A 25,236-nucleotide genomic window follows, 5' to 3' on the forward strand; every position below is an offset into this window, starting at 1 on the left:
GAGTTTTTAACGACGAACGAATTAAACAAATTCGAGCGAGCGCACTCGTAGCCTTGCGAAATTCCAAGTATATTCCCGGGTAAGTCACACGCTTGGTCGATACACACTCGGAGCAGATGCGGGACTGCATCCACTTTGAAGAGCGACTAACTTTTTCGCTCTTTCTCCTCTATACGTTCTCGGCGAAAAAATAAGAGAGAAAGAGGGAGAAGTAGACGAAGACGACGACGAGGACGAGAGACTCGGGTGCGAGTAGCGCAGAAGAAGGGCCAGACGGAGCACGAGCGATAAATGAGGTTCGAAAGTGGGGTACGTGCGCGACGCGTCGCCTCCACCTAACGATATATCTTCGACGGGGGGCGCAGGACGTGAGCGGAATCGCGTGCCGGGTTAAAGGCGGATTTGTTACGTATTTTTCGAGAGAGAGAGAGAGAGAGAGAGAGAGAGAGAGAGAGAGAGACTGCCTACGGCCGTTACTTTCGGCAGTTGGATGGTGGGAGAAGGTGCGCTTCAAGGTCGAAGTAGTCGCGGGCTCGATGACCAGAAACCGAGTGACAATTTTCTGGTGAAGAAGCTTCTACTCATGCATGTGACGTAAGTATCGATATTGGAGGGGAAAAACTGGCTTGATACAAAAGAACAACAGCGGGAGGCTTTGAAATGATAGTGATTTATTTGCATGGATGCTACCAGAAAACCGTGTTCAAGTGTCCGACTTGTCCTCATTGCAGATGCGAATATTTTAACCACCCTCTCTCGCTCGAAATGCATTTTCCATGGCCATAAATATTAACAAGCCCACGCACTCGATTCCCTGTATCCCTGAAATAAAACGCTCTAATTTACCCCACGACTTTAACAACTACGGCAACATTGCACCCGCCGAAGAATATCTCACGTCTGACCATACATGGCCTCGACTACTGCCAGTAGTACGGCCCGACGCGCAAACAAAAACAGTCTCCGAAAAAGATTCCCCCGGCGTAAATCTGGGCTCCGGCGATAATCGTATGCGCGACTGCGCGAACCATAACAAGAAGTTGGTGAACTTTGCCTGAGAGAGAGAGAGAGAGAGAGAGAGAGAGAGAGAGAGGCCTTCCGGAAAGATGACAGGTTATGCGCATATTCAGCGAAGGCACGGGCGCGCGCGCGCGCGTTTATTATTTCAAAATAAGAATCAAGCCGCGCGAACCCTACTTTTGCATACGCGCTCTGTGTGCCTCGGCTCGTCGTTTTCCTGGGCGGGAATCACTTCACGCATGGCTCGCATCGCTGCTTCGGCTAAACCCTTTGGATAATTTCGCGGATTCTTTGTTGATGCGGCTGCAGGTAGGCGGGATCGATGTTCCACGCGTGTTTTTCTTTGCCCTCAGATACGGGTATCCGTTATCCGCACGCACGTGCGTAAATAATTTACATGAGTCGTTTGGTTATTACGAGGAGATTCATATCGCGACTCGTTTTCTTTTGCTGTTGATGCTTCATTCTAATAAGTCGGAATGTATTGTTTTAATGAGCCTACTTGAATCTTTTCCATTGTATTAAAGCGAAAAACTTGCGGGACGGAGCGAAATCAAGTTACTGAACTCGACTTCGAAACCTTAGTTTACTTACAGTGTCATCAGAGCCTCATATCAAATTCATGACTGTGAACTTTAAATATCGATTTTCCATCCTGAGTCTAGAGCCCCGGCGAGTAATAAAACGGAATTTCATTGCTCCAAACAAATGCTCGAATTCCATTAAACTAAAAGAATCCCTAGAACGAGGCATAAAACGAAAGAGCTCTCGCTGCGAAATATTTAACTTTTTTTAAAAACTTTCGCTTCCAACAATGATTTTGCAAGTCGCAAACGAGCTGCAAATGCAGGGAAAATTAAAGCTACTCCGGTAACGAAATGTCGATCCCAGAGCGATTGAGAGAGAGAGAGAGAGAGAGAGAGAGAGAGAGAGTGAGAGAGAGAGAAAGAGAGAGAGAAGAACAATGGCGCCCAAGGCACGCGCAAAATTTCCGCTGGTCGTCGTTGGGGCAGGAACTCGGACGCGGAAATTCGAGGCGCCGAGCTCGCGTTATACGGAGCTTCCGGCTCTGCAGCTTACTTAGATTAATCCCATCAGGGAGCTGTCGGATGTAGTTTTCGCGGTTGTAGCCGCGCGACGAGGCGACGATGGAAGCGGACCACTTTGATGGGCTCTCGTTCTTCTCTCTCTTGCTCTCGCTCTGAGTGAGCTCGAGCGCAAAATGCGATGGACCCCCTGTTAGCGCGATTCTCTCGCTGTTTTAGTGCTTTCCTTGGATGGAAATTTCGAGGTGACGACTACTATTTTTGCATGAGAAGTGGCTGATTCAATTGTTGGAGTAGAGATTACGCGCCGAGAGATATTACTTATGTAATTCAATCAGAAGAGCTCATTTTACCTCCGACCCCCTCGTGAAAAGAGAGAAAGTGTGCATTGATTCTGAGAAGGTCTTTATTTAAATTGAATCTACGGTAAGATAATTGTGTTTGAAACTGGAAACCTTAAATTTGCATTGGGAACGCTCGTCTGTTACGTAAGGAATCGATGCGTCGGATTATGTAACATCTGTAACGTTTCTCCTACAGAATGCGACAATAAATCTTGACTCAACGATACCGGCGCGAAACTCGAAATCAGTGCGGGCGCATTTTCGAAAAAACCGCATCGTCACCGAAGAACGTACGAAATTTCCGCGAGCCGATCCCCACTACTAGAGAGAGTGAGAATGAGAGGCGGGGGGCGCCGGCACACGCGTCGCGGTTCCTCGGCGTTAAAATCACTGTGCCCGAGAGAGGACAGCAGCGAGAGTTGGCGCGCACGCGGCGCAAAAAGAGAGAAACGGAGAACGGAAATTTTTGTTATGGTGCTCTAACCTATGATCCATAGGATTCGGTCACGATGCTCCTCCAGCCTGCAGCGGCAGCGACAGCAGCGGCAGCTCGGACCTCCTCGCTGGTGATCTTCCTCTGGATCTTACCGGTACGTTGATATTTCTCGGAAAGGACTCCTCCTACCCCACCACTCGTACTACTGTAGCGCAGCTCTCCGGCACTGGTCACACGCGCGCTTGGCGCGTAACAGTCCGACGACGTTTCTCCCTCACAACGAACTCACTCGACTACGGTAGAGAATCCAAGAATCCCAAAACACACTGTGGTCCCGCGGCTTTGTTAATCTGTATCTTTCCTTTTGTCACAAGCTGCTCGAGAGAAAGAGAAATCTATCCAGAGCTGCTCGGCAGAGAGAAAAAGTGAGTACGGCGCGGTATATCGCGATGAAACGAGGCGACACACAGAGCAGCAGCAGGCTATAACGACGAGACGCTGCTGCGACGACGTGGCCTACGAGTCGGGTAGAGCTGACTGGCTGGCGAAGCGAGGCTCTTTCCCCTGGCCCGGCACTCACTCCTCTCTCTCTCTCTCTCCCCACGTGAGCAGATGGCTATAGCTAGCCGTCCCTCCGAAAGCAGCGGCAACGCTCGCTGCTGCACAGCCCCGTGCATACGTACGCCGCGGAGAAAGAGAGAGAAAGGGAGAGAGGGAGAGAGAGAGAGAGAGAGAGAGAAGCAGCGCGCGTGTATTCGCGAGGCTCGGGGTTGGCGGCGATCGCTGCGGGTGGGAGGCCTGCGCGCTCCCTCCCTCCCTGTGGAGGGACGGCGCTAGGAGGGGGGAGAGCAGCACCGGCGCCTCGCGCTCGGGTGGGAGCAAACTACAGCCTCGCTGGAGGGGGAGGGCTGGATCGTCGATGTAGCAACAGGCTGACGCGCTCTCTCGCTCGCTTCTATGCTGTATCCATTAGCCTCCGGAATGGCGCCGGTGCGAGAGGGACGGAGGATCGTTTGTGACGTCACGCGGACGTGACGTAGGCGTGGTCATGGATGCGCACTAACACCTTGCCTGTCACCCGTTGTCATAGTGACTGCGCGCGCCGGGCGCCGCGCTGCTTCTTTCTTTCTCTGCCGCTGCTGCTCTGCTACTACTCGTGTGCGGTATAGCGGCGGCAGCAGCAGCAGCAACTACGGCATCGTCTTCGTCGTCGTCGGCGACGCTGTCGTCGTCGTGTCGACATTGCCCCTCGCGCGCTCTCGATTTTCTTTCTCCGCTCTGACGGCAAGCGGGGCGAGGACGTCGCTGTATACCGTCTCTCTCTCTCTCTCTCTCTCTCTCTCTCTCTCTCTCTCTCTCTCTCACTCCTTCCCTCTCTTTACCTCTACGTGTGCTGCTACTGCTGCTTCTGTCACTTTGTCTCTGTCTGCGTCGTCGTGCCGCTGCCTATGCTTCTGTCTCTCCTTTTTCTCTCTTACTCTCGCTATCCGCGAGCGCGCTTCCTTTATATTTATACCGCGCTTTCTCACTCTCTCTTTTTTCTCTTATGTTCTATTCCGATGCGGTGGTCTGCTGCTTAACCCAGACTAACCCCTCGTTTTACTGCGCTTTCTTGTTTTTCTTTCGCCAGGAGTGTGTTGTTGAATGTACTTTGGCTCTCCGCGCCGCTGGTACACGGGGAGGTACGAATTGAAATTATGGATGTGGAAATTGATGCATTCGAAGGGAGCAAAACGAATGTTTCTCTTTCTCTCTCTGCAGCTCTTATGGACTTGGCAAAAGTATACTCTTTCGAATAACAACTCGATTCCATCAGTTCCGGGAATAATCGCTCGAGATGAGATGCTATCCCGTTTAAAATACCTTCAGGATCAAAGCTCGGAGGTGCAAAGTTGGTCTCCAAGAGAGGGAGAGACAAAAAACACGAGCATCGGAAAAACAAGTCCGCGAGAAAGAGTGAGAAAGAGGTACAACAGATGCACTACGGGGCGCGCCGGTGACCTGGATGCCGCTCGTTGACGCGTGGAGCGAGATGGAAATATACGAGGACGGCGCGGAGTGTACTGGGTCGTGTGCACGACGCACCGGGGATTCGAAATTATTAGCTCCGCGAGGAGGTACGTATCGATTCCAATAAAAACTCCGACTCTATCTCTTTCGACGAGCGCAGGTTAAAAAGAGTGAGTGAGAAAGAGAGTGATCGCAGTAATTTACGTCGGAGACGCTCGAATGTACAAAAGACAGGGCAGAGGAAGTTTCGGTAAAAGAAGTGCATAACTCAGCTTTTCGAAACCGAAACCAGCTGTTGCTCTCCCCGGAGCGAAAAGATAAATTCCCGCTGCTGCGCTGCAGGAGCTGAGAGAAACAAAGGCGGCGTTAATCGATGACTGTCGTTTCCACGCTCCTGCAGTCGCGCATAATCAGCGGAGGGAAGCTCGATCTCGCGTTACGGGAAACGAGCCTTGGTTTCATCCATTCAATGCGGCGAAGGGGACGCACGGGGAAGAGAGGACGGAAGTGAGAGGGTCAGGGTGATATGCGCTCGCTCGGCTATACTCAATAGGGAGACAGAGAGAGAGAGAGAGAGAGAGAGAGAGAGAGAGAGAGAGAGAGAAAAGCAGGAGGGATGAGTACTACTGCGAGCAGCAGCGCAGCACAAAGGTACGCGGAAGAGAAAGAGATAAATGAATAGAAGGAGATAGAGACGGAGAGAGAGAGAGAGAGAGAGAGAGAGAGAGAGAGAGAGAGAGAGAGAGAGAGAGAGAGAGGATGAAAGGAGGAATAAAGTGAGTGTGTCAGTGATAAAAATGGGATAAGGTCGCGCGCAGCCGAGCGTATTTCCCGTGAATTATTCAGAGCGATGATGGCCGAGTGCGAAATTTTGTTGTAGCTTTCGGAGTTATGGTTCGCGCTTCGCCAGTCTGCGCGATGCGAAGGTCTTAGAGACATACACGCTGTCAGCTCTCTGGGAAAGAGAGGAAAACTTGAAAGAAGTGGAAGACGCGCCTTCGGAGGGGGAAAAGCTCATTTGAAGCACGTGAGCTTGGACTGGGAAAGTTTTTAATAGCTTCTCACTCGCTAACAGCGAATGTTTGTCGCACTCGGATGGAGCAACTTTATCATTCTCCCTATACTTTTCTGCTCTATTCTCAATGCCTCACGTTCAAGGTCGTCATCCGGTTATTGATAGCCCGAGGCTCGAAATAACCGTAAATAAAAAAACTGTCGCACGCCAGCACCCCTTCTTACCGTGTTCAATTATACACTCATACAGCCCTTGTTTACGCGGGAGGCGAAGATTCGAGTAGAAAACTCGGCGTACAGTCAGTCGCGCGTGCGCATAGCGATCGCGTATATAATGTATGCCTCTCGCTCTCTTGCATAGAATGCCAGGTAATTATATTAGCGTCGCGAATTCCTCGGGCCCACGCGCAACAACAATGAGGAGAGGAATCCGGCGCGCACTTTTCCAAGTATGCGCGCTCGCTCGCTTCGTGGATACTAATAAAGTTTACGTGTATTTCGCGGTAATAATACGGCGCGGCGCCTTCTCTATGTATTCCCTCTATACGCCAGTGCCGCCGCCGCTGCCTCCTTCTCCGTGGCGGATGTAATTCAATTGTGTGAGCGAGCGAGCGAGGAAGTTCGAGGCTAATTTTCCTCGGGCTCTGAGTAATGCGAGGATGAGTGCAGTTTAATGCTTGAGTGCTGATTCCGATCGACTGAGAGAGATGCTGCTCTGGTATCGGGAGGATGATTATTTAATTATATACGAGCGGCCAAAGTGGAAAACAAATGGTGATTAGGCTCGTGAGCTGTTTAAACTTTTAACGCTCGATGTCGTTATAGGTTAGGGGAGAAAATTACGGATGTTAATCAATCATTGACTCTCTCTCTCTCTCTCTCTCTGGCGAGCTGGCCGTGCTTTACAACTAGCGAACTCAATTATCAAATTTAAAAGTGTCTGTCTCGCGCGCGCGGAGAGATGACTGCCATGGCAACCGAGTGTGAGAGAGAGTGTCCTCTCCTTCCCTCCTTTTCCAAGAATTTGCTCTCGACCTAATTATTCTCGCCTCTGTGTAACGCCTCGCCGATGTTGACCCAAGCCGCGAGTCATTTTTTTTCTCCTTGAGGGTTATTTTAGGTCCGGTGTAGCCGACCCGCATGTACGCATTACCAATTTGCGTACTTAAAGATGCTGGATTTGGACAATTTTAAGCCGCGAGTCATGAAGAGAAGAAGTAGCAGAAGCAGCGCCATGTGACGTCTTTCTTTATTTTCTCTCCCCCCCCCCCTCTTTCGCGTCGACGACTTCTTTTCATTTTAAATGAAAGGCACGTGGAGCATCCGTCACTGGTCGCTGCTGGCTCGTTATGAATATGTTAATGGTCGAATTTTTATGAAATTTAAATTCGCGAGGGGAGGGAGCGCCGCCGCCTCGAGGGCTTGTTTACGTCGCGCAGTTAAGAAGTTCGAGTGTCGCCGGCGTCATTTGACATGCCGAATATGCTAATTCCCGCGTCTACGGCTTCTTCGCTACGCTAATTCAAAGAAGAATCCCAACCTGTCCCCGTCTATACATGCATCAGAGAAGTCGACGCGCCAGGACAAAAAAAAAAAAAAAAGAACGATCCAAAGCCCCGCAACGAAAACCTCTCGGCTTTATTAGCCGCGAAATCATGAGAGTAGATCTCTCTCTTTCTTTTCCCGTAATCGTTTAGCCATCCGCGAAAAAATCCGCTCCCCTCCTTGAAATTTCCAGGCTGACGAGTATAGAGGGGCAGCTTTTGATTTCACCTCCGCGACCTGCGGCTGATATCCGACGCGCCGCGGGATGAAATTGATGCGAATATAAGAGAGAGCGGCCGGGACCCCTGTGAAATTGAGTTTAAAAATGTTTGATGTTGATTGTGGGTAATTCGATATCGCGGTTATGTAGCGAGTAATGAGACGGAAGCGGGCAAACGGGGACGAGAGAGAGAGAGAGAGAGAGAGAGAGAGAGAGAGAGAGAGAGAGAGAGAGAGAGAGAGGAAGATAATAACGAGAGGAAACGCGCAGCGCAGGGTATTATTTTTCAAGTGAGCAAAATAGCTTATGTCGAATCGATCGAGATCAACGAGTGTATTTTTCACTTAAAACTCTTGTAATATTCCTCTCTCGTTATTATTATCATCACGGCGCGGTACACACATTCGGTAAACGATATCCGTATAGCTTCTATACGACTCGGACAGGCGGCGCATCTATTGTTACACACGTGGTATACATGCGGTAGAGAACGAGCGGTAAATCATCTCGAATTACAAGCGCAATTAGCCAAATACGAGGCTGTCAGTGCATGAAACAACGAAATATACATTTTTCCCGAGTGCACAACCTCTTACTAATCCTTCTCACGTCGCCGTTTACGACTCCGTACATCCGTAGACAGAGCGATAAAGTTTCCGCGGGCACTCCTTCGATGTCCTCTTTCCACTGGCACATGTCCATTGCTGCCGCAGTAGTGCAGCAGCAGTCGTGCTCTACGTCGTTCGGCGCAGGTGTGTGGCGTACATCCGTCGAGTACATTTACAGGACGACGCAGTTGTTACCCGGTGTGTCCTGGGTTTATACGTTTCGTCGCGTGCGCAGATGTCGATGATGATTTACCGAAGCGCGGAAGACTACGACGACGACGGTGCAGTCGTTCTTCTAGCATGTTTGCGCTGTCGAGCTGCGGTCGTACACGAGCTGCTGCAAAGGCTCTTCGCGACTGATGTGTCGGCGGTGTCCGTTTCTCGGTTCGCTTGTTGTTGTTGTTGTCGATGGTTTGGATATTGCGGTCGTAGGGCTTGGCAGTTGGCTCGGCCGAGTTGCGGATTGTTAGGGCGGCTAACGAGGAGTCGGACTGTTGAGCGTATTGGAGTGTGGTGCACAGCAGAAGTTTACCTATCGATTCCATAAAGACTTTTCCTTTTTCCAGGAGATGGGAGAGTGAGCGCATCAAAAGGAAGACGCAGGGAATAGAGAGGGCGGCTGAAAAGAGACACCGAGGGAGGATAGACGGTCAGATAAGAGAATGCAGTCTAAGCAGAGAGAGAGAGAGAGAGAGAGAGAGAGAGAGAGAGAGAGAGAGAGAGAGAGAGAGAGAGGCAAGAAAATATGCGAAGCTTTCTCTCTCGCAGTTTCACGCAAACTCTATCCATTTTGCATACTGATAGTCTCTTGGATTCTTTATACCCGCGATAATCCCGAGAAGCGTTTTACTCCGCGAGGCTCTTCTCCCTCCTTTTTTTATTCCACTCTCCCCCGCGGTGTTTGCGCGCGGGCACATCAGAAAAATTGAAAACTCAACAAAATCCAAAATTCCAGCGCGCTTCGCCCGCGCGCGTATGAGAAAAATCAATTTGGCTCGAAGAGAGGAGGAAGCGGTAGCATCAGACTGCATTTCGGGATTAAACAGCGGCGCCTCCGAATTACAATGAGCTTCTTCAGGCATGGAAATGCTCGTGAAATTTCCCTTGCAACGAGTTCGCCCAAGTTTGCATGCTAAGCGTATGCGCAAGTAGGCGCAGTCCGGCAGCTGCGCTCTCTCCTCTCTCGCTTGGCTTATAAAAATGTAAACAACGGGCGGGCGGAGAAATTTCCAAATCGAAGGCAAATAGCGCGCCCTTCGATCCTCCGGAGAGAGAAAGGCTTTCACGACTCGACTCGCGTCAAAAGCCGCCTGCGCGTATATAAACTCCCGCAGCTCTCATTTATGACCTTAAAGCGCGGGATCTTTACGATGCACGAGCACGTATCTGCTTTCTCCGTTAAATACTTCTGCGTCATCGTCGATGCGACGCCGCTGTTGAAATTTATTTCCGGAGGAGGCTAGCCTAACAAGCCCTGTGCGCGCCTTGAGTAGCCCCCAAGAGCGTGCGGGTCAACATGATTTGGCATGCAGATTGACTTTTTACGAGAGGCGCGAACGCCGTTTATAACGGTTTGGCGAACGTGAGGATGCTTATTAGCGGAGCATCATCATTACTCGAGGCTCGCTGATGGATTTTATACTCCGGCGGGAAGGAGGATTAATAAAAATTTGTTGCAGCGAAGAGGCGGTATAGTATACAGGGCGGATTTGATGAGTCGTCAAGGCTCGCGATGCCTCATTAATCCGTACAAAGGCTGGCACGTCGCTTAAATCGGGCGAAAAAGGAAAATCGGAAAAGAGCAACGTGCGCATGGTCCCTCTCGGGTTACGAGAGAGTAGAGTTCTTGAATTCCTCTCTCGCACGGGCTTTTGTATCGTCGCCTGTAAAGCCGGAGTATCGGCTTTCTCGTTTCCTTACATGCGTAGCTCGCGCCTGTATGCGTTATCAATATTCTCGAAGAAAGCTGCCGCACCGCTCGTATTCTTCCCATTGTAGCTTTGATTCCGTCGTAAAAACATCATCGATCGTTTCCTCCTCTCAAAATTACTAATAACGCATCAACGTGCGCCTTGGTATAAAATTACGCGGTAAATTTTTTGTCCAACCAGTCAAATCCCGATTGCTCCAAGCAAGCCGCGTCATCCTTACGAGCTTACGAGCAGACAATAAGGAGACCATCAGAGGAGAGTATGATATCGTATAAGTCTCTAGCCTGGAGACACGTTATTCAATTACGCGGGGAAGGAATCTCGTCTCGTCCTTCGGGATCATCCTCTCTCTCTTTCTCTCTCTCTCTCTCTCTCTCTCTCTCTCTCTGCAGACTGCGCGTATTCGCGGAAAGAAATCGGGGGGGGGGGGGGCGGACAAAAACAAAGCCTTCGCCGAGTGCTGCAGCTTCGATACAAACGCCCTTGCGGGCGATGTGTGCCAGCTAGGATCTCGAGAGAGGATGTCGAGGATCGCCGCTGCGCGAGACTGAAGAGGAAATATGGATCGCCGGGGGATTTCGCTGATGCCGGAGAGGGATCGGACTGTATGTGTGTGTGTGTGTGTTTTATTGAGATTTTAATTGTTGGATTTTGTCGACGACGCTTACGATTGATGCTCGGGATGAAGCTTGGATTTGCTGTTGATTATGTCAGAGTTGGCTGGAATCGAATGATTTTCTCGAAACTTCCTCAAGTTCGACGCGAAACAAGGTGGAAGAAGCGAAGCAACGCTTATCGTAAATAAAGCCAACCGCGTGGTTATCGGCCACTACAATATTCTCTCAAGCCATTAAACCGAGGTCTGATCGAAGCTGCGCCGCGCACAGAGCTAGATTTAACGGAATTTTCCAGCTCGATGAATCGGGGTCCCAGGAAGCAGATTAATTCGCTCAAGTCCATCAAACACGCGTCTTAATTAAGTGCCGCGCAGTTTTAGCTATATACACATACACATACACAGCAAATCACATCAGCATCAACAACAATCGAGAGAGAGAGAGAGAGAGAGAGAGAGAGAGAGAGAGAGAGAGAGAGAGAGAGAGAGAGAGAGAGAGAGAGAGAGAGAGAGAGAGAGAGAGAGAGAGATACAGAGAGCTGCAGCAGTAGCTCGGAATATATACATCCCACTCTCCCGGGAGAGTTTGCATTCGCACTTGGAGTGCTATTGCTTTTAAGTTGGCGAACAGCTCCTCCTCCTCCTCCTACCTGGGCTATACCCATCTGCAGCGCGAGGCTCCTCCTGACGGACTCTCGAGCCCCATCTCTCTCTCTCTCTCTCTCTCTCTCTCTCTCTCTCTCTCTCTCTCTCTCTCTCTCTCTCTCTCTCGCAGCTACTTCAACTTACCTAGCGCGAAGGGGCCCCGCTTCCGTGTAATCTCGAGGTAACTCGAGGACGGCACGTCGCAGCTCCCGGGCTAAGCGAGGACAGACGCACTACCCGAGAGCACTTACAACTCGAGGGGAATCTCGTCTATATCTACGCAATCTACGTGTGTGTGTGTAATGGGCCAGGATTCGAGGAGGATTACTAGGCGCCGGCCTCCGACATATTGAGTTATGGCTGATGATTGAAAACGCCGACGTCTTGGATTAGCTCTACAGGCGCGTGCTGCAGTCGATCGATCACCCTAATTATCGATCATCGTCGTTATTTTAATCGCTGCGCATTATGCGCTTAATAATGCCAGCCCCGCCGGCAATAAAAGATAAACTCGCTAAATATCCGCCGACGATTTTCCGCGCAATGGAGAAATTTTCGTTAATGCCACACAGCGACGAGAGTCTTTAGGAAGCCGATATAACCATGAGACTAAAATTCAAGCTCGCTATCTCTCGCCGCGGAGAGTGTGCGGTATATTATAGCCGAGGAAGATATAGAGCAGCAGAGAGAAAGCGAGCCGCGCCGCGCGCACTCGAGAAATGCTATAACGAGTTAACCACTGCAGCGCAGTTAGCGATGCGCGTTATGAGGTAAGGAGATTTCATCATTCGAGGAGCCAAGCCGTTGCCAGTGCTGGGCATTAATGAAGAGAGGAGTATCATGGGATGCGACCGAATCCGGCTCTGCTGCATGAATTTTCCTCGATGATAAATTCATTTTTCATTGTTCCTAGTGCGGTGTGACGGACGACCGGGGCGTGCGAGTACACAAATCCGACGAGGAGTTTTTCGCAAACAACCACCGACGAAGGATCACCAGGCGAATCTTCTTCGCTGCCTTGTGTATACGGTATATGTATATAGAACTCATCCTTTGCGGGAGCTCTGCTATATATACATGGAAGATCTTTTCGCCGAGCGCTTTTCGGAGCGTAATCGTCTTATTTGGCTTTTAAAAACGCGCGCGCTTTTCGTCCCGCGACTGAATGAACCCACGCGCATACCAGGACTGTTTATTTGCCCTATAGCTAGCTCTCGATGGCTGAAAGCGGTTTTTACTCTGCTTTTAATACATCGATTCTATGCACAACCGACGCCAGCTTGGAATTTCGTCGATTAAATTACAAAGTTCAGTAAATTCAGGGCGCGCGCTTTGTACATCCTTGTGCGAAGCGTAAAACATTAAAATTAATCGAAACTTTCTAACGCATGCGTCTCTCTCTCTCGCGAATTAAATTACCGAATAGTTTCATAAACGCGGACAATTTTGAATAATATAACCCGCCCCGACTGCATCAATGCGAAATTTTCAACCGGCAAAAATCCCGGCTAATTTCCCACTTTGATCGCCGCGCGCGCACAGCGGGAGAATATTAAGCTCTGAGAGAGACAGAGTCCATGTATAGTAAGCGAACGATTGTCCACGTAGATACAGGGCGAAAGACGTCAAAAGTTGGAAATTCGAAAATGAACGCCGCATGCCGTCGCGAGCGTCAACGAATTGTTGCGTAATGAGCCGCGAACAACGCGCGGCAAAGGCAGCTCCACCGCCGCTTTGTATAATTACGCTCATTTACATTAGCGGCCCTCGCTGCAGCACAGCGTATATAAAGTCGTGCGCAAATATTTGCGCATTCACGCGAATTCGTGGACTGCAATCACGGGGCAATTATCGCGGGAAAATTCGCGCGACTATCTTCGCTCTCTACTCGAGCATTTCTGCCGAAGGTATAAAAGTCACTAATGCGGCTTCTTCGCGCGCGTGTATACGCCGGGGAAACGCAATTTCGAATCAGCCTATAAAATATTAGCCGCGCGCGCAGATGGGAGTCGTACGTAAGGCGCATTCGAAATCGACTGCACAGTAGAGACGGAGTAGGGGACAACCGAAGAGCGATAGGCCCGATTATTGTTCGCGTGTGTATCAAGTGGCGCGGTAGCGCCACGAAGGCGAGTTTGAGAAGCAGACGGAGCCGCGGCGCCCGTGACATATTTACTTCTATATTGGTGTTCGGATTTTTCATTATACAAAAAAAAATACTTATCATCATTATTGGTTGGATTTTTTGGCTTATTAGCATGTCTTCTGAGCTAAACTATGATTTCCAACAAAAACATTAGTGAAAAAGCTGCCTATTTTTATAATATGGGAGTAGATAATCCAAAAATGCTGAAATCACCTATTTATTCTTCAGCCCGAAATGTGGTAGGACCGTGAAGTTAGCCGCGCACGGCCAAGAGTAAGGGGATTGCTTTCTCATAAATATCGAAATCCCGCTCATTTCCGCTATTCAGGTTGAGGTTACTATATGCTTTCCCGCCATATACTTACTGCCGATTTTATTTATAATCGTCATACAAGAGAATCGTTGTGTTTTTTTAATCTGGTCTGGCTAAAAGAAATTCATTTTTAAAGTCCAACAATTCAGTGCATTCACTTTATAAAAATGAATTGTAGTTCTTCTTATACAACCGATGAGGAGATGGAGTATTTGGAAGATCGTGATGTAACCACGTAAGTATTTGTGAGGTTATATTGTTTGTTTTTATTTCACGTTTTATATTGTTTTTTACGTTTACATTATAGAATCATTGTGGGGTATGTCGATGCAATTACTGCTCCTGCAAAAGCTCCTGGCAAGAACGATTTATTATTTAAATTTGTTGTATCAAATGGAAACAGACGCATTCCTATTCTTGTATGGGACGTAGATCTTATCAATAAATTATCTAAAGAAATTTGTTCTAGCAGGGTAAGTTATCTTACTTATTATTTACATCATACCATAGTTTTCAATATGTATATTTTTGTTTCTTTTTTTATTTATAGGTAGTAAGTATTAATGGTGGCCACTGTCGAGCTGTTGCCCCATCGAAAATCAAGGACGAAAGTAATTTGGTCCCATTTGAAGTAATAATAAAGGAAAATACAGAAGTTTCTTTTTTGGGCTATCACAACTTACAAAATCAAACGACGAATCAACTTCAAAAGGCCACTTTTGATAACATACACACTTTAGAAGGACTAATAGGTGAGTAGTAATTTTTAATTGATATTTTTTATCTAATTTGTTATTTTTACCTATTTCCCAATTGTTTTATTTGTTATTTTTACCTATTTCCCAATTGTTTTAGAAATTTCTGGCTACATAAGAACGAAGTTTTCGTTATTGCACAATCGTAGTGGCCATATGACTTATGGATTAGGAGCAATCACCGATGGGATTAAAAAAATCACTGTTCAAGTGAAACAGTTTACGGAATGTGAGGTTGAAATTGGAGATTATGTCACTGTTACAGGAATATTAAAAGGCCAAGGTTTGTCTTTACATGTATATAATTTTTGACATTTAAATTTAATATGCGATATTAAAATCCATTTTTTGTAGACTTCTTTTTGATAATTTCTTTTCTTTTTTAGACTCCCTTGTAACAATTTTTTGCGATAGCATCAATAACATAAAGTTGGATGCTGAAAAACCAGCTTTAACAGCAGCAGAAGTTCAACGTGGTAGCCGACCAGTTAAACGCATACGCACAAGTGACAAAAAATGTTGAATTACATTTAAAATATTCCATATATTTTGAGTTCTACGGTTAAAAGCTATTATTTATTGATTATTTAAAAAAAAATTACTGTTACATATTTCATATGTTCTGAGTTTTACGGTTCAAAGCTTTTATTTATTACTTTGCTTTTATTTTATACTATTACAATTTTGAACTAGATTAAAGAAGAATAACAAATCATAAGACTAATTACGTACAAGTTTGGTACAAAATGTGATTCATAGTTTTATGACTGTGATATTAGAAACATATTTTGATAGTTATTCTTCAGACTAAAAATATGTGATACTCGTGTTTATCGAAACTAAAATAATTATATATTTAAAAAGTCAATACTCTTATTATAACAGTATTTTCATAATGTTTAATTAGTTTCAAAGATTAATATATAATTATGATATTTTCAGTTACACGCTAAAGTATAATGACTTCAAAGACTAATTGACTTAAGATTTTCAATTACATGTTCAAGTATTTAAATAATTTAAATGACTTTTAAGACTTGTTACAAGAAGAGAATTGTATCTTTTAAAGATAAAGATGACTCCGTAAACAAAAGTATATTTGTAGTTCCTAATATAGAATTTACTATATTAAAAAGTTAACATAATATTTCTATATAATTTTGTATTTGCATGAAGTTTGTTTATTTGTTTGTACAAACAATGTATCAAGTCTACGTATATTTTTTATAATATAAAGTAAATAAAAAGACTATTATGAGATTACGATGATATAAAACTGTTCTTTTTGGCAACATATATTTCAAACAAAAAATAAGTTAATTAATTAAATAAAATAAGTAGTACAATGTTTTTGAACAAATATTTTTTTATTGTGTATATATAGTATAATTAATAATTTTATAATAAGGGTACAGATAAAACTGGAGGTCTTAGAGTTTTAAGAATTTTTACAATTTTAACTTTTCCAGACATATGAGCCATAATGTGCTTTTCCAAATATTTTTTGTTAACGTATGTTCTCTTACAATAATTACATGTGTAAACATTTTTAGGATGTTGTGAGTTTACATGTTTTTCCAAAACATCTTTTCTAACAAAAGTTTTATTACAGATATGACATGTAAAGTTACATAGATCAGTATGTGTCAATCTATGAGTTTGTAGATGTTGATTTTGGGAGAACTTCTTATTACACTCATTACAACTGTAATTTTTCAAACCTTTATGTATACTTTGATGTACTTTTAATTGCCCATTTGTTTTGAAACTTTTTTCGCATATTAAGCATTTAAAAGCTTTCACAGTATCATGGATCTTGATATGCACATTTAAATTTCCCATTTGAGTAAAACTTTTTTTACATATAGTGCATATATGTGGTTTATTTTTTGAGTGTATTCTTTCATGTATTATTAAATCTCTCTTTCTTTTAAAAGTTTTTTCACAAGAAACACATGTGTACAGAACATTTTCAGAATTTTTATCGTTTTCCATATTTAAACAATATTCTTCATGCAGGTTACTTGATTTTCAAAATAAAAATTTTATTTAAATCTGTTCCAGATTGATTCGTGTATCATACTGCCTACAAAGTTAATTATATTTTAGGGTTAGGGTTATACTTATTTCGTACAAATTATTATTCTATTTTATTAATATACGTGACTTACCTTTATTTTACAACGTCTAACATTTGTTAAAAAATGTTATAAATTTTTTAGAGCTACATAAATAGCCGTATAGTTGAAGAAATATATGAGAAAGCAATCCCGTGCGCCGTTGATGACAGAAACTTATGGGAAAGCAATCCCGCGCGCGGCTCACGACAGAAATTTATGAGAAAGCAATCCATGCGCGATTTGGATGCGCAGTTGCATTTTTTTGGACTCGCATATGTAACCGCGTATAAAGAAGTATACGTGACGTATCTGAGCGTGAGAACAACAAACAATCAACGTGTTTATGTTGATAACAAAAAAGCTTGTAGAGTATACATGGTTTGGAGTTAACAGCTTATTAAGGAAGAATAAAAGATTTTCAAGAGTACATAGCTTACATGGCTTGGAGCCAATAACTTTAATAAGGGAGAGAGAAAAGAGCACCTGGCAAATAACATGCAACTTCATTTTTACTTTCTACAACATTCCACCTGTTGATTTCCAATTATTCGGTGCAAGTCAACGTTCATTTTAGCAAAAACAGGTAAAAATTATTAAAAATATGTTTTTCTAACATTATTTAAATGGAAACTTTTAGATTACAAGGCATGTGCTAAGAGTGGTAACCTAACCTGCACATCTATACACACAAACATATACATAATCACACACAACGTTCACTGCCTTAACTACTCTAGTATGCACGTGAATTTTAAAAACATCAGTTACAATTTGTGTGTTGAATATTACCAAGGATGAAGTCCAGATGTAATTATCTTAATAGATATTCTCAACTCAGTGTTCGAGTCAGTCGCAGGTAGTATATATCATTATGGTGGCATATATGCAGAGCATTATAATTTTTGCTGTACATTTTAGTGTAGATACTTGTTTCATTATGCACAAACAGGTTAGCGTAATAATTTTTACTTAACAAACTCTGCTAGGTGTTCCACATCAAATCCTATGGCTTATAGTGGACAAAATGTACAAATAGGTGTTTATATGAAAATGTAACTGAAACACGTGAAATCAAAACAATTAGATATATTGTTTCAATATCTTTAAATAAATCACCTTGTACAATTTTAAACCTCTGAGTATGATAGTTTTGAGAGCGAAAACAAAATCAGAAAACAAGCAGTCGTATGTAACTATTGATAATTTTTGTTCGCACTCAATTAAAAACTATCATACTTGGAGGGCTAAATTTTTGTGTGGTGATTTTTTTCAAGATGTTCAAATTTTGAACAGCTACCAAAGACAGACAAGATAAAATTGTTACGCTATCTTGTTTCTATGTAATAAAACAAGCATCTACACAAAAAATTTTACATCTTTGCATTAATACACTGTATATATGCCACCATATGTGACTGACTCGAACACTGAGTTGAGACGTACATCTTTCAGGATAATTATGTTTCTTACAGGTTATTAAAAACAGCAAATTAAATACACTCACACTATATGACACCATACTTACTGTACACATAAAAACTCTACACAATTGCATTTTCCTACATGAAAAAACTCTACGCAGATATATTTTCTACACGAATATTTCCTACACTTATTTTTTATTATTTTACTACACTGCAAAACTCTACACAAACGTATAACCTATTGTTGTAACAATGATATAACAATAGGTTATGATATTGTGTAGAGTTTTGCAGTGTAGTAAAATAATAAAAAATAAGTGTAGGAAATATTTGTGTAGAAAATATCTGCGTAGAGTTTTTCCGTGTAGGAAAATGCAATTGTGTAGAGTTTTTATGTGTACAATAAGTATGGTGTCCACTATATCAGTTTTCAACTTATTCTAACCTCTTTCCCATCATGCTTCCACAGTTAACCTTTTAAGTAGTTATTTAAATATTATTACTTAAGAAACGATTCTAATTTTTTTTTTGTAATTACTCTTTTTACCTTTACATATCTTTGCCATGTTTTGAACCAGAATCGTTTAGTTTTTATTAGTTCGCTTACTTTCTACCAGAGACGATTTTTTTTATTTATCTACATAATTTTTTTCTTTTATTTTACAGCTAAAATTTGGATTGAAGAATAACGGTACTCTCTATGTCCTACAAAATACAAAATTGTAAGGTATATATACATATTTATATACATGTTTGCAATTACTTTTATTGACTTTTTTCATATTCTAATGTTATACCATATTTCTTTTTCAGGTTTTCTGTCTTTGAATAAAGCTAATGACTATAATATTAATGAAGTGTGATATTTAACATCCTAAGTAATTATAACTGATTATTGCAGTTTAGTGAAATTTGTTATTATGACTGATCATAGTATTACTGAACTTTGATAAAATTACTGTAATAATTGTCACAATGTAACAATAAAATAAATAATTTCAATTTTTCTCTCTCTTTTTTTTACTGTATATATAGACTGCCTTCCGTCTATTTTTATTTACAAAACAATATCCTTACAGTTATAATTATTCCTTTAAAAATAATATCTATCCATATTTCCAACATTTATTTTTACTAAAATCCTGCCTTATCTAGCCAAAGCCATAGCCAAAGCCATTAGCCAAAGCCATTAGCCAAAGCCATTGCCAAAGCCATTAGCCAAAGCCATTAGCCATATGCATCAGCAAAAGCCATTAGCCAAAACCATCAGCTAAATTAAGCCATTATAGCCAAAACCATCAGCCAAAGCCAACAGCCATATAAATACCCCATGGTCATATCAGTTGAATATTGCTATATTCAGCGAAAGCTGTCAGTCATAAATATAGTTACAAATAGTACAGCCACACTATCGTGCAAACAATTGTAGATTAGAACCGATTAAAACGATTATAAACTATTAAAACGGAGCACTGTTGAGGATTACAATCGTTTATTAATCCAATCAATAAGAAATTGTGATTCGTTTTAATCGTTTATAATCATTTTAATCTGTTTAAATCTGCAACTGTTATCAGGGTAGCCAAGTCTCTACGTATCTAACCGAAGCCACCAATCGGAGACATCAACCATAGATAACCACAGCCACAAGCCTGTATTACCTGCAAACAGCCGAAGTCATAACCATTAACTGTATAACTATAAAACAGCTTTTATTAGCCATAATCAGATAGCTAATGTATTTAAATTAAAATAAATTTTACATTATTTCAAACAACCAAAGATTAATTAAACCAAATTTATATTAAATATATTTTTTATATGATACTTGTACGTCTGCTCTAAGCGACAAGGCATTAATTAGTCCGCTAAGTGTTTATGTAGACTATTTTGTTAGAATATTATAAAATGGATAATAATATTACACAAAATTTCTCAGAATGTGCACGAAAACGTGTTACATCAGGTGATTTGCTGGAAGATTCTGACATTGATTTTTTTCTATTATTACTAACAAAATGTTCAAAATATAAGCCCTTTTCAACTTTACTTTTATACCTAGGTCTTATTTCAGAAATTCCGAGAAATCAAAAGCATATACAAATTATATATTTATCCTCAGTATGCAATAATCCAAACGATACTGGACATTGGGTAACTTCTTATTATGACACTGATTATATTTATGTTTTTGATTCTATAAATAATAAAGTAATGCACAAAGATTTAGAAAAATCATTAAAATTGCTACATCCTTATTATTTTCTGGAAGGTAAGAGAGTTATTTTCCCAAAGGTTCAACAACAAACGAATCAAAAAGATTGTGGAATTTTCGCCATAGCTTTCGCAATAACTTTATTATGCAAAATGAAACCAGATCTTCTTACGTATAATACTCATATCATGCGTCCACATTTACTGAAATTACTTGTTAGTAAGTACATCGCACATTTCCCTTGTATTATTACACCTATCCCTATAAATGTTCAGCCTAGAAAATTATATGATACAAATATTATCATTAATAATGCTTGTCTCAATGATGAACACATAGATTATTTTCATACAATGTTACAACAACTTTCTGCGTACCAACCCTACTCAACGTTGTATTTACAGAATATTTCAAAAATTTCGCATATAAATGAAAATAATAAACACATACAAATATTATTTCAACGTGGCTCCACAATAGGTCATTTTGTATGTACATATTACGATACTAGTACTTTATTTGTGTATGATTCAATGAATAATAAAGAACTTCATAGTGATATTAGTATAGTTTTAAAGACGTTACATCCTTATTGTTTTAATGAACAAAAGAAACCGATTATATTTCAAACAGTTCAGTCCCAAAAAAATGCTACAGATTGTGGTGTTTATTCTATAGCCTATGCTGTGACCCTTTTATTTGGTTATAGACCCGAGACAATGGTATATAATAACAGTGAAATGCGTAAACATTTGTTAAAAATATTTGAAACTAGAACAATTGAACATTTTCCATGTCTTAGTACTTTTTCCAACTATTGTTCACAATTTAACTTTAGTTCCATAACTGAAACAAGAGCTACAATTTCCGGTTTAGGTAACAATGTTATGCATAATAGAAAACGTACAAACGATCAAATAACGGACGAAACTTCATTACAAAACCATAGGGAAACAAATCTACATAGTCTCGCAATCAAGAAAAAAAAAACATACTATCAAAAAAATAAAGATAAAATTTTACAAGCTCGAAGAGACAAACGTCGAATGAAAAAATGTAAAACTGGAACTGCACATAGCAATCAAAGTGTAATTGATGAAACTCAGAAATGTTTAGTTGATCAGTTATCGCCTCCAAAAAATATTAATATTGTCAAAAAATATAAATCGTGTAAAGTCACTGAAAATGAAAAATCTATTTCTTCTCTTAGTAATAATGAATCGAGTTCACAACTCCATATAAACGCGCACGATTACAATACAAAAAGCATTGATGATAATAACAAATCTGATTGTAATCCAAACTCTCAAAGTTACAATAAATCATGTAGTGAAAAGACAAACAATTATTTAGATTCTAATAGTAAGACAAGTTTAAAAAATAAAAAATATTATGAATCGCACAAGAAAAAGATACTAAGTAAAAGAAAAATACATTATTCAAATAACAAAACTGACATTTTGAATAAGCGCAGGAACAAATACAAGGATAATCGTGAAAAACTAGTAGAAAGACAAAATAAATACTACGATAAAATTAAAAACAAAATTGCAATGGCGAACAAAATTAAAAAGAAATACAATGTGATTAATGTTGTTAAGGATAGTACAATAAAATTAATAAAAAACAGTGAAAATTTTATTACCAATATTATGATTAAATTGGATTGTTCATTTTCTTCTTCACAACGCAGATTAGAGGCTGAAAATTTAGTATCTACTTCCATTTATCTTCGAGATGAATATATCAACAAAGTAAGAAAAGTGTTGAAAAATCTACAAAATAAAATTGAATTGTCATTGACTCGATTAGGTAATATATCTATTACGGATAATATAGACTGTGCATTAACTGCTTTATGCGGTATTCCTAAACATACTTCCTCCTCAGAACCATATTTTTCTGATGCAGCGTATGATTTTCGGCTTGGATTATTTAACGATTTTAATATTAATAATAAAGTTATTTTAAATGAAAAAGGACAAACCACCAATATTTTACCACTTATTATTGAAGAAAAAAATAAAAAAGGTAAAGTTTGGGAATGCAATGGTTACTGTAAAACTATCGATATTGATATATTAACAGAGCTACAAGCATTTTTTTAGATATTCTTAAAGTGACTTTCAGAAATGCTTACAAGTTTTTTTTATCTATAGATATATGTTCAGCTCAATCACGCAATATTGATAAGCTTGGTCATCCAAACATTTGTTATAACCAACCCCTATTATGTACTTCAAAATTTTTAAAGTTGCAAGTTTTATCATCTCATTATCCTCATTTGCGAACGATTCAAAGATCTCTTTATGAATTGAAACATTTGTATACTTTTATTTTGGACATAGAAAATGCTTTAAATGATGCAGATGTAGTGTTATTAAGAGATATTATACAAAAATCCAAGAAACTTGGTGTACCTATGAAAAGCAATAAAAACCTGAATCAAGTAAATTTAAATGAATCAGAATTAAAAGAGCAGTTTTGTATTGGCATCAAGGAATATACAAAAATAGTAACGGATCCACCTACGATTCCTTGTATTTCATGCGAAAGACTATTTTGTGCTAGAGACATTCAACATTATGATCAGAATAATGCAACTAATGTTGCTTTTGAATTACTCGGCATAGAACGTGAAAATCTTTTTCAAAAACTTAAGAAATTGCATAACATTACCGATAATTCTATATGCAGACCTTGTTTAACAAATTTAAGAAAAAAATATCATGCCATCCAACTGTATTTTAAATAACCTTTTTGTGGGAGAAGTTCCAGAAGAAATTAGAAGTCTCAATATGATAGAGAAAATTTAATACAAAGGGCAAAAGCTTTTCAAACAATTACGAAACTAAATACCGTTATGAATAAAAATATTCCTCATTATGTAAAAATTGATAAAGTAATTGGTAGAACATTTCATTTACCTTTACCACTAGAAGAGACTTTAAAAAAGATATGTCCTGATACTGATCCCATTAATGCAGATCACGAATTATATATCTTGATTCGAACACACCCAACAAAAGCTAATAAAATTTGGGAAGATTACATTGATATAAACAAAGTATGGAAGGCGTTACAGTGGCTAAAGAAAAATAATTCTATTTATGAAAAAATTGAACTTCCATCTAATCCCCAAATGTTATTGGATACACTACACGAGCAATTAGAATATGAAGAAAATCATGAAAACGCAGAAGAAGAATGTACACCTAAAACAAATACAGTACCAAACGAACCCCCAGTACGTCCGTTATTAACCCAAAAATCTGAGACGGACCCTTTTTATGACCATTACACCATTTATCCTTTGCATGACAAAAAAAGAATGAATCAGATACTGCACTTTACCAGATGTTGCAAGTTTCCGCTGCTGCTTTAGATAACAGAGGAAAAGATTTAGATCTCAAATGCTTTCCTGATTTATATCCTTACGGAAAATATGGGCAACATGCTGAAAGAAAGCCTAATTAAGAGATTTCGATTATATTAAGAGTAGATTAGCATCGAAACATTCACAATTTAGATTGAATATTCAATATCTGTTTTTTTCACTTTACAATAATACACTGAGACAAATAAATGCTGGAATATTTCAAATGCTTAATATCATCAATCCAAGGTATAAGTACACGGTCAAAGAATTTCTGCAAATGTTAAATGAAAATAAACTAGATGGTAATTTAGATACCATTTTCTCTCGTTTGCCAGGTACTGAATCGTATTGGAAAAAAGTTCGTAATGAATTGAGGTGTATGGCACGCGAGTACGGACCTGCTACTTTCTTTATCACTTTCAGCCCAGAGAGTGGATGTGGTCTGCACTAGCGGAATATATAAAACAAGTAAATGGGTGGAATGATAGTCGTTCTATTTCGCAATTAATAGCTGCAGACCCGGTATCAACTGCTAGATATTTCCAAATAAATTCAAAGCTGTGTTAGCTTATATACTATCTAAGTCAAATCCGATTGGAAAAGTTACACATTATTACTGGGTCCGTGAATACCAAGGTAGAGGATTACCCCATTATCATTGTTTGTTTTGGATCCAGGATGCTCCGATTTATGGTACAAGTTCGAAGAAGAAGTGCAAGAGTTTATCTTACAACATATAACATGTCAATTCTAGATAAACAGATTTCGCCAGAACTTCATCGTCGCGTCTTAGCCTATCAACAGCACAAACACAACGATTATTGTATCGCAAGAAACAGACAAAAACTGGATTTTCAACTGCTTGCGTTCGGATTTCCTCGCCCCGTAACTGATAGAATAATTTTAAGAGACGTATCTGTTGCTATTTCGAATCGAAATAAATTAAAAAATAAATCTCGATTTTATGATTTACCTAGAACAACAGATGAACAGAATATTAATGATTATATGCCTGTCTATTGCTCATTTGGGAAGGAAATAACGATGCTCAATATATTGGGAATCTTCTTATTTGTTGACCAAATACGTAAGCAAATATGGTACAAAAGGTGAAAAGAGCAATTTAGATTTCGCAGATATACAATCAAATAAACCGTTGTTTAACCGTCTTTGGGCTTTTGCTGTACGTGCCTTAAAACATAGAGAATGTGGAGCGATTGAAGCCGCTGATGTTTTGGTTAGGACATCCTTTGCATAGTACTGATCCCGAAACAATTGTTAAATGGTTGAATGTTAATATTATAAGGGTAGAAAACTAAAGCCATTAATGAAATCAAAAATCTTCCAGAGATTCAACAGATTTATTTATGATTCTTTCATAGATAATCATTATCCAACAGACCAAAGGAATTAGATTCATTATGTTTGTATGATTTTGCTAAAGTGGTT

General features: G+C 40.7%; 2 protein-coding genes and 2 long non-coding RNA genes across 9 annotated transcripts in view; 2 read left to right on the forward strand and 2 right to left on the reverse strand.

Moving 5' to 3' along the window:
• The window catches only part of LOC100121596 (CUGBP Elav-like family member 4), a 566,446-nt gene that overhangs the window by 204,968 nt on the left and 336,242 nt on the right, over positions 1 to 25,236 (reverse strand). For 2 of the 6 annotated variants that reach the window (XM_032596167.1, XM_032596168.1), the window contains exon 1: positions 2,895 to 3,385. The exons of 2 other annotated variants lie outside the window; for them this stretch is intronic. The gene's annotated coding sequence lies outside the window, so the exon portion shown is untranslated. Of the gene's footprint in view, positions 1 to 2,894; positions 3,395 to 25,236 lie in introns of those variants that run through there. 2 more of the 6 variants (XM_008218124.4, XM_032596169.1) reach the window with 2 other exon arrangements.
• Positions 13,584 to 15,997, forward strand: LOC100115762. Its single transcript, XM_008210971.4, has 5 exons — positions 13,584 to 14,129; positions 14,202 to 14,367; positions 14,445 to 14,646; positions 14,750 to 14,932; positions 15,036 to 15,997. The coding sequence occupies exons 1-5, from the start codon at positions 14,062 to 14,064 to the stop codon at positions 15,170 to 15,172; spliced, it is 756 nt and encodes a 251-aa protein (XP_008209193.1). The 5' UTR covers positions 13,584 to 14,061; the 3' UTR covers positions 15,173 to 15,997.
• LOC116415973 lies at positions 15,996 to 18,253 on the reverse strand. The gene is made up of 2 exons (XR_004226502.2): positions 16,821 to 18,253; positions 15,996 to 16,735 (listed from the first exon to the last, which is right to left on the reverse strand). It is a non-coding gene; the product is annotated as an uncharacterized LOC116415973 (long non-coding RNA).
• Positions 16,867 to 19,200, forward strand: LOC116415972. The gene is made up of 3 exons (XR_004226501.2): positions 16,867 to 17,352; positions 18,860 to 18,920; positions 19,007 to 19,200. It is a non-coding gene; the product is annotated as an uncharacterized LOC116415972 (long non-coding RNA).

Source organism: Nasonia vitripennis, chromosome 1 (assembly GCF_009193385.2).
Source record: "Nasonia vitripennis strain AsymCx chromosome 1, Nvit_psr_1.1, whole genome shotgun sequence".
NCBI classification, from domain to species: domain Eukaryota; kingdom Metazoa; phylum Arthropoda; class Insecta; order Hymenoptera; family Pteromalidae; genus Nasonia; species Nasonia vitripennis.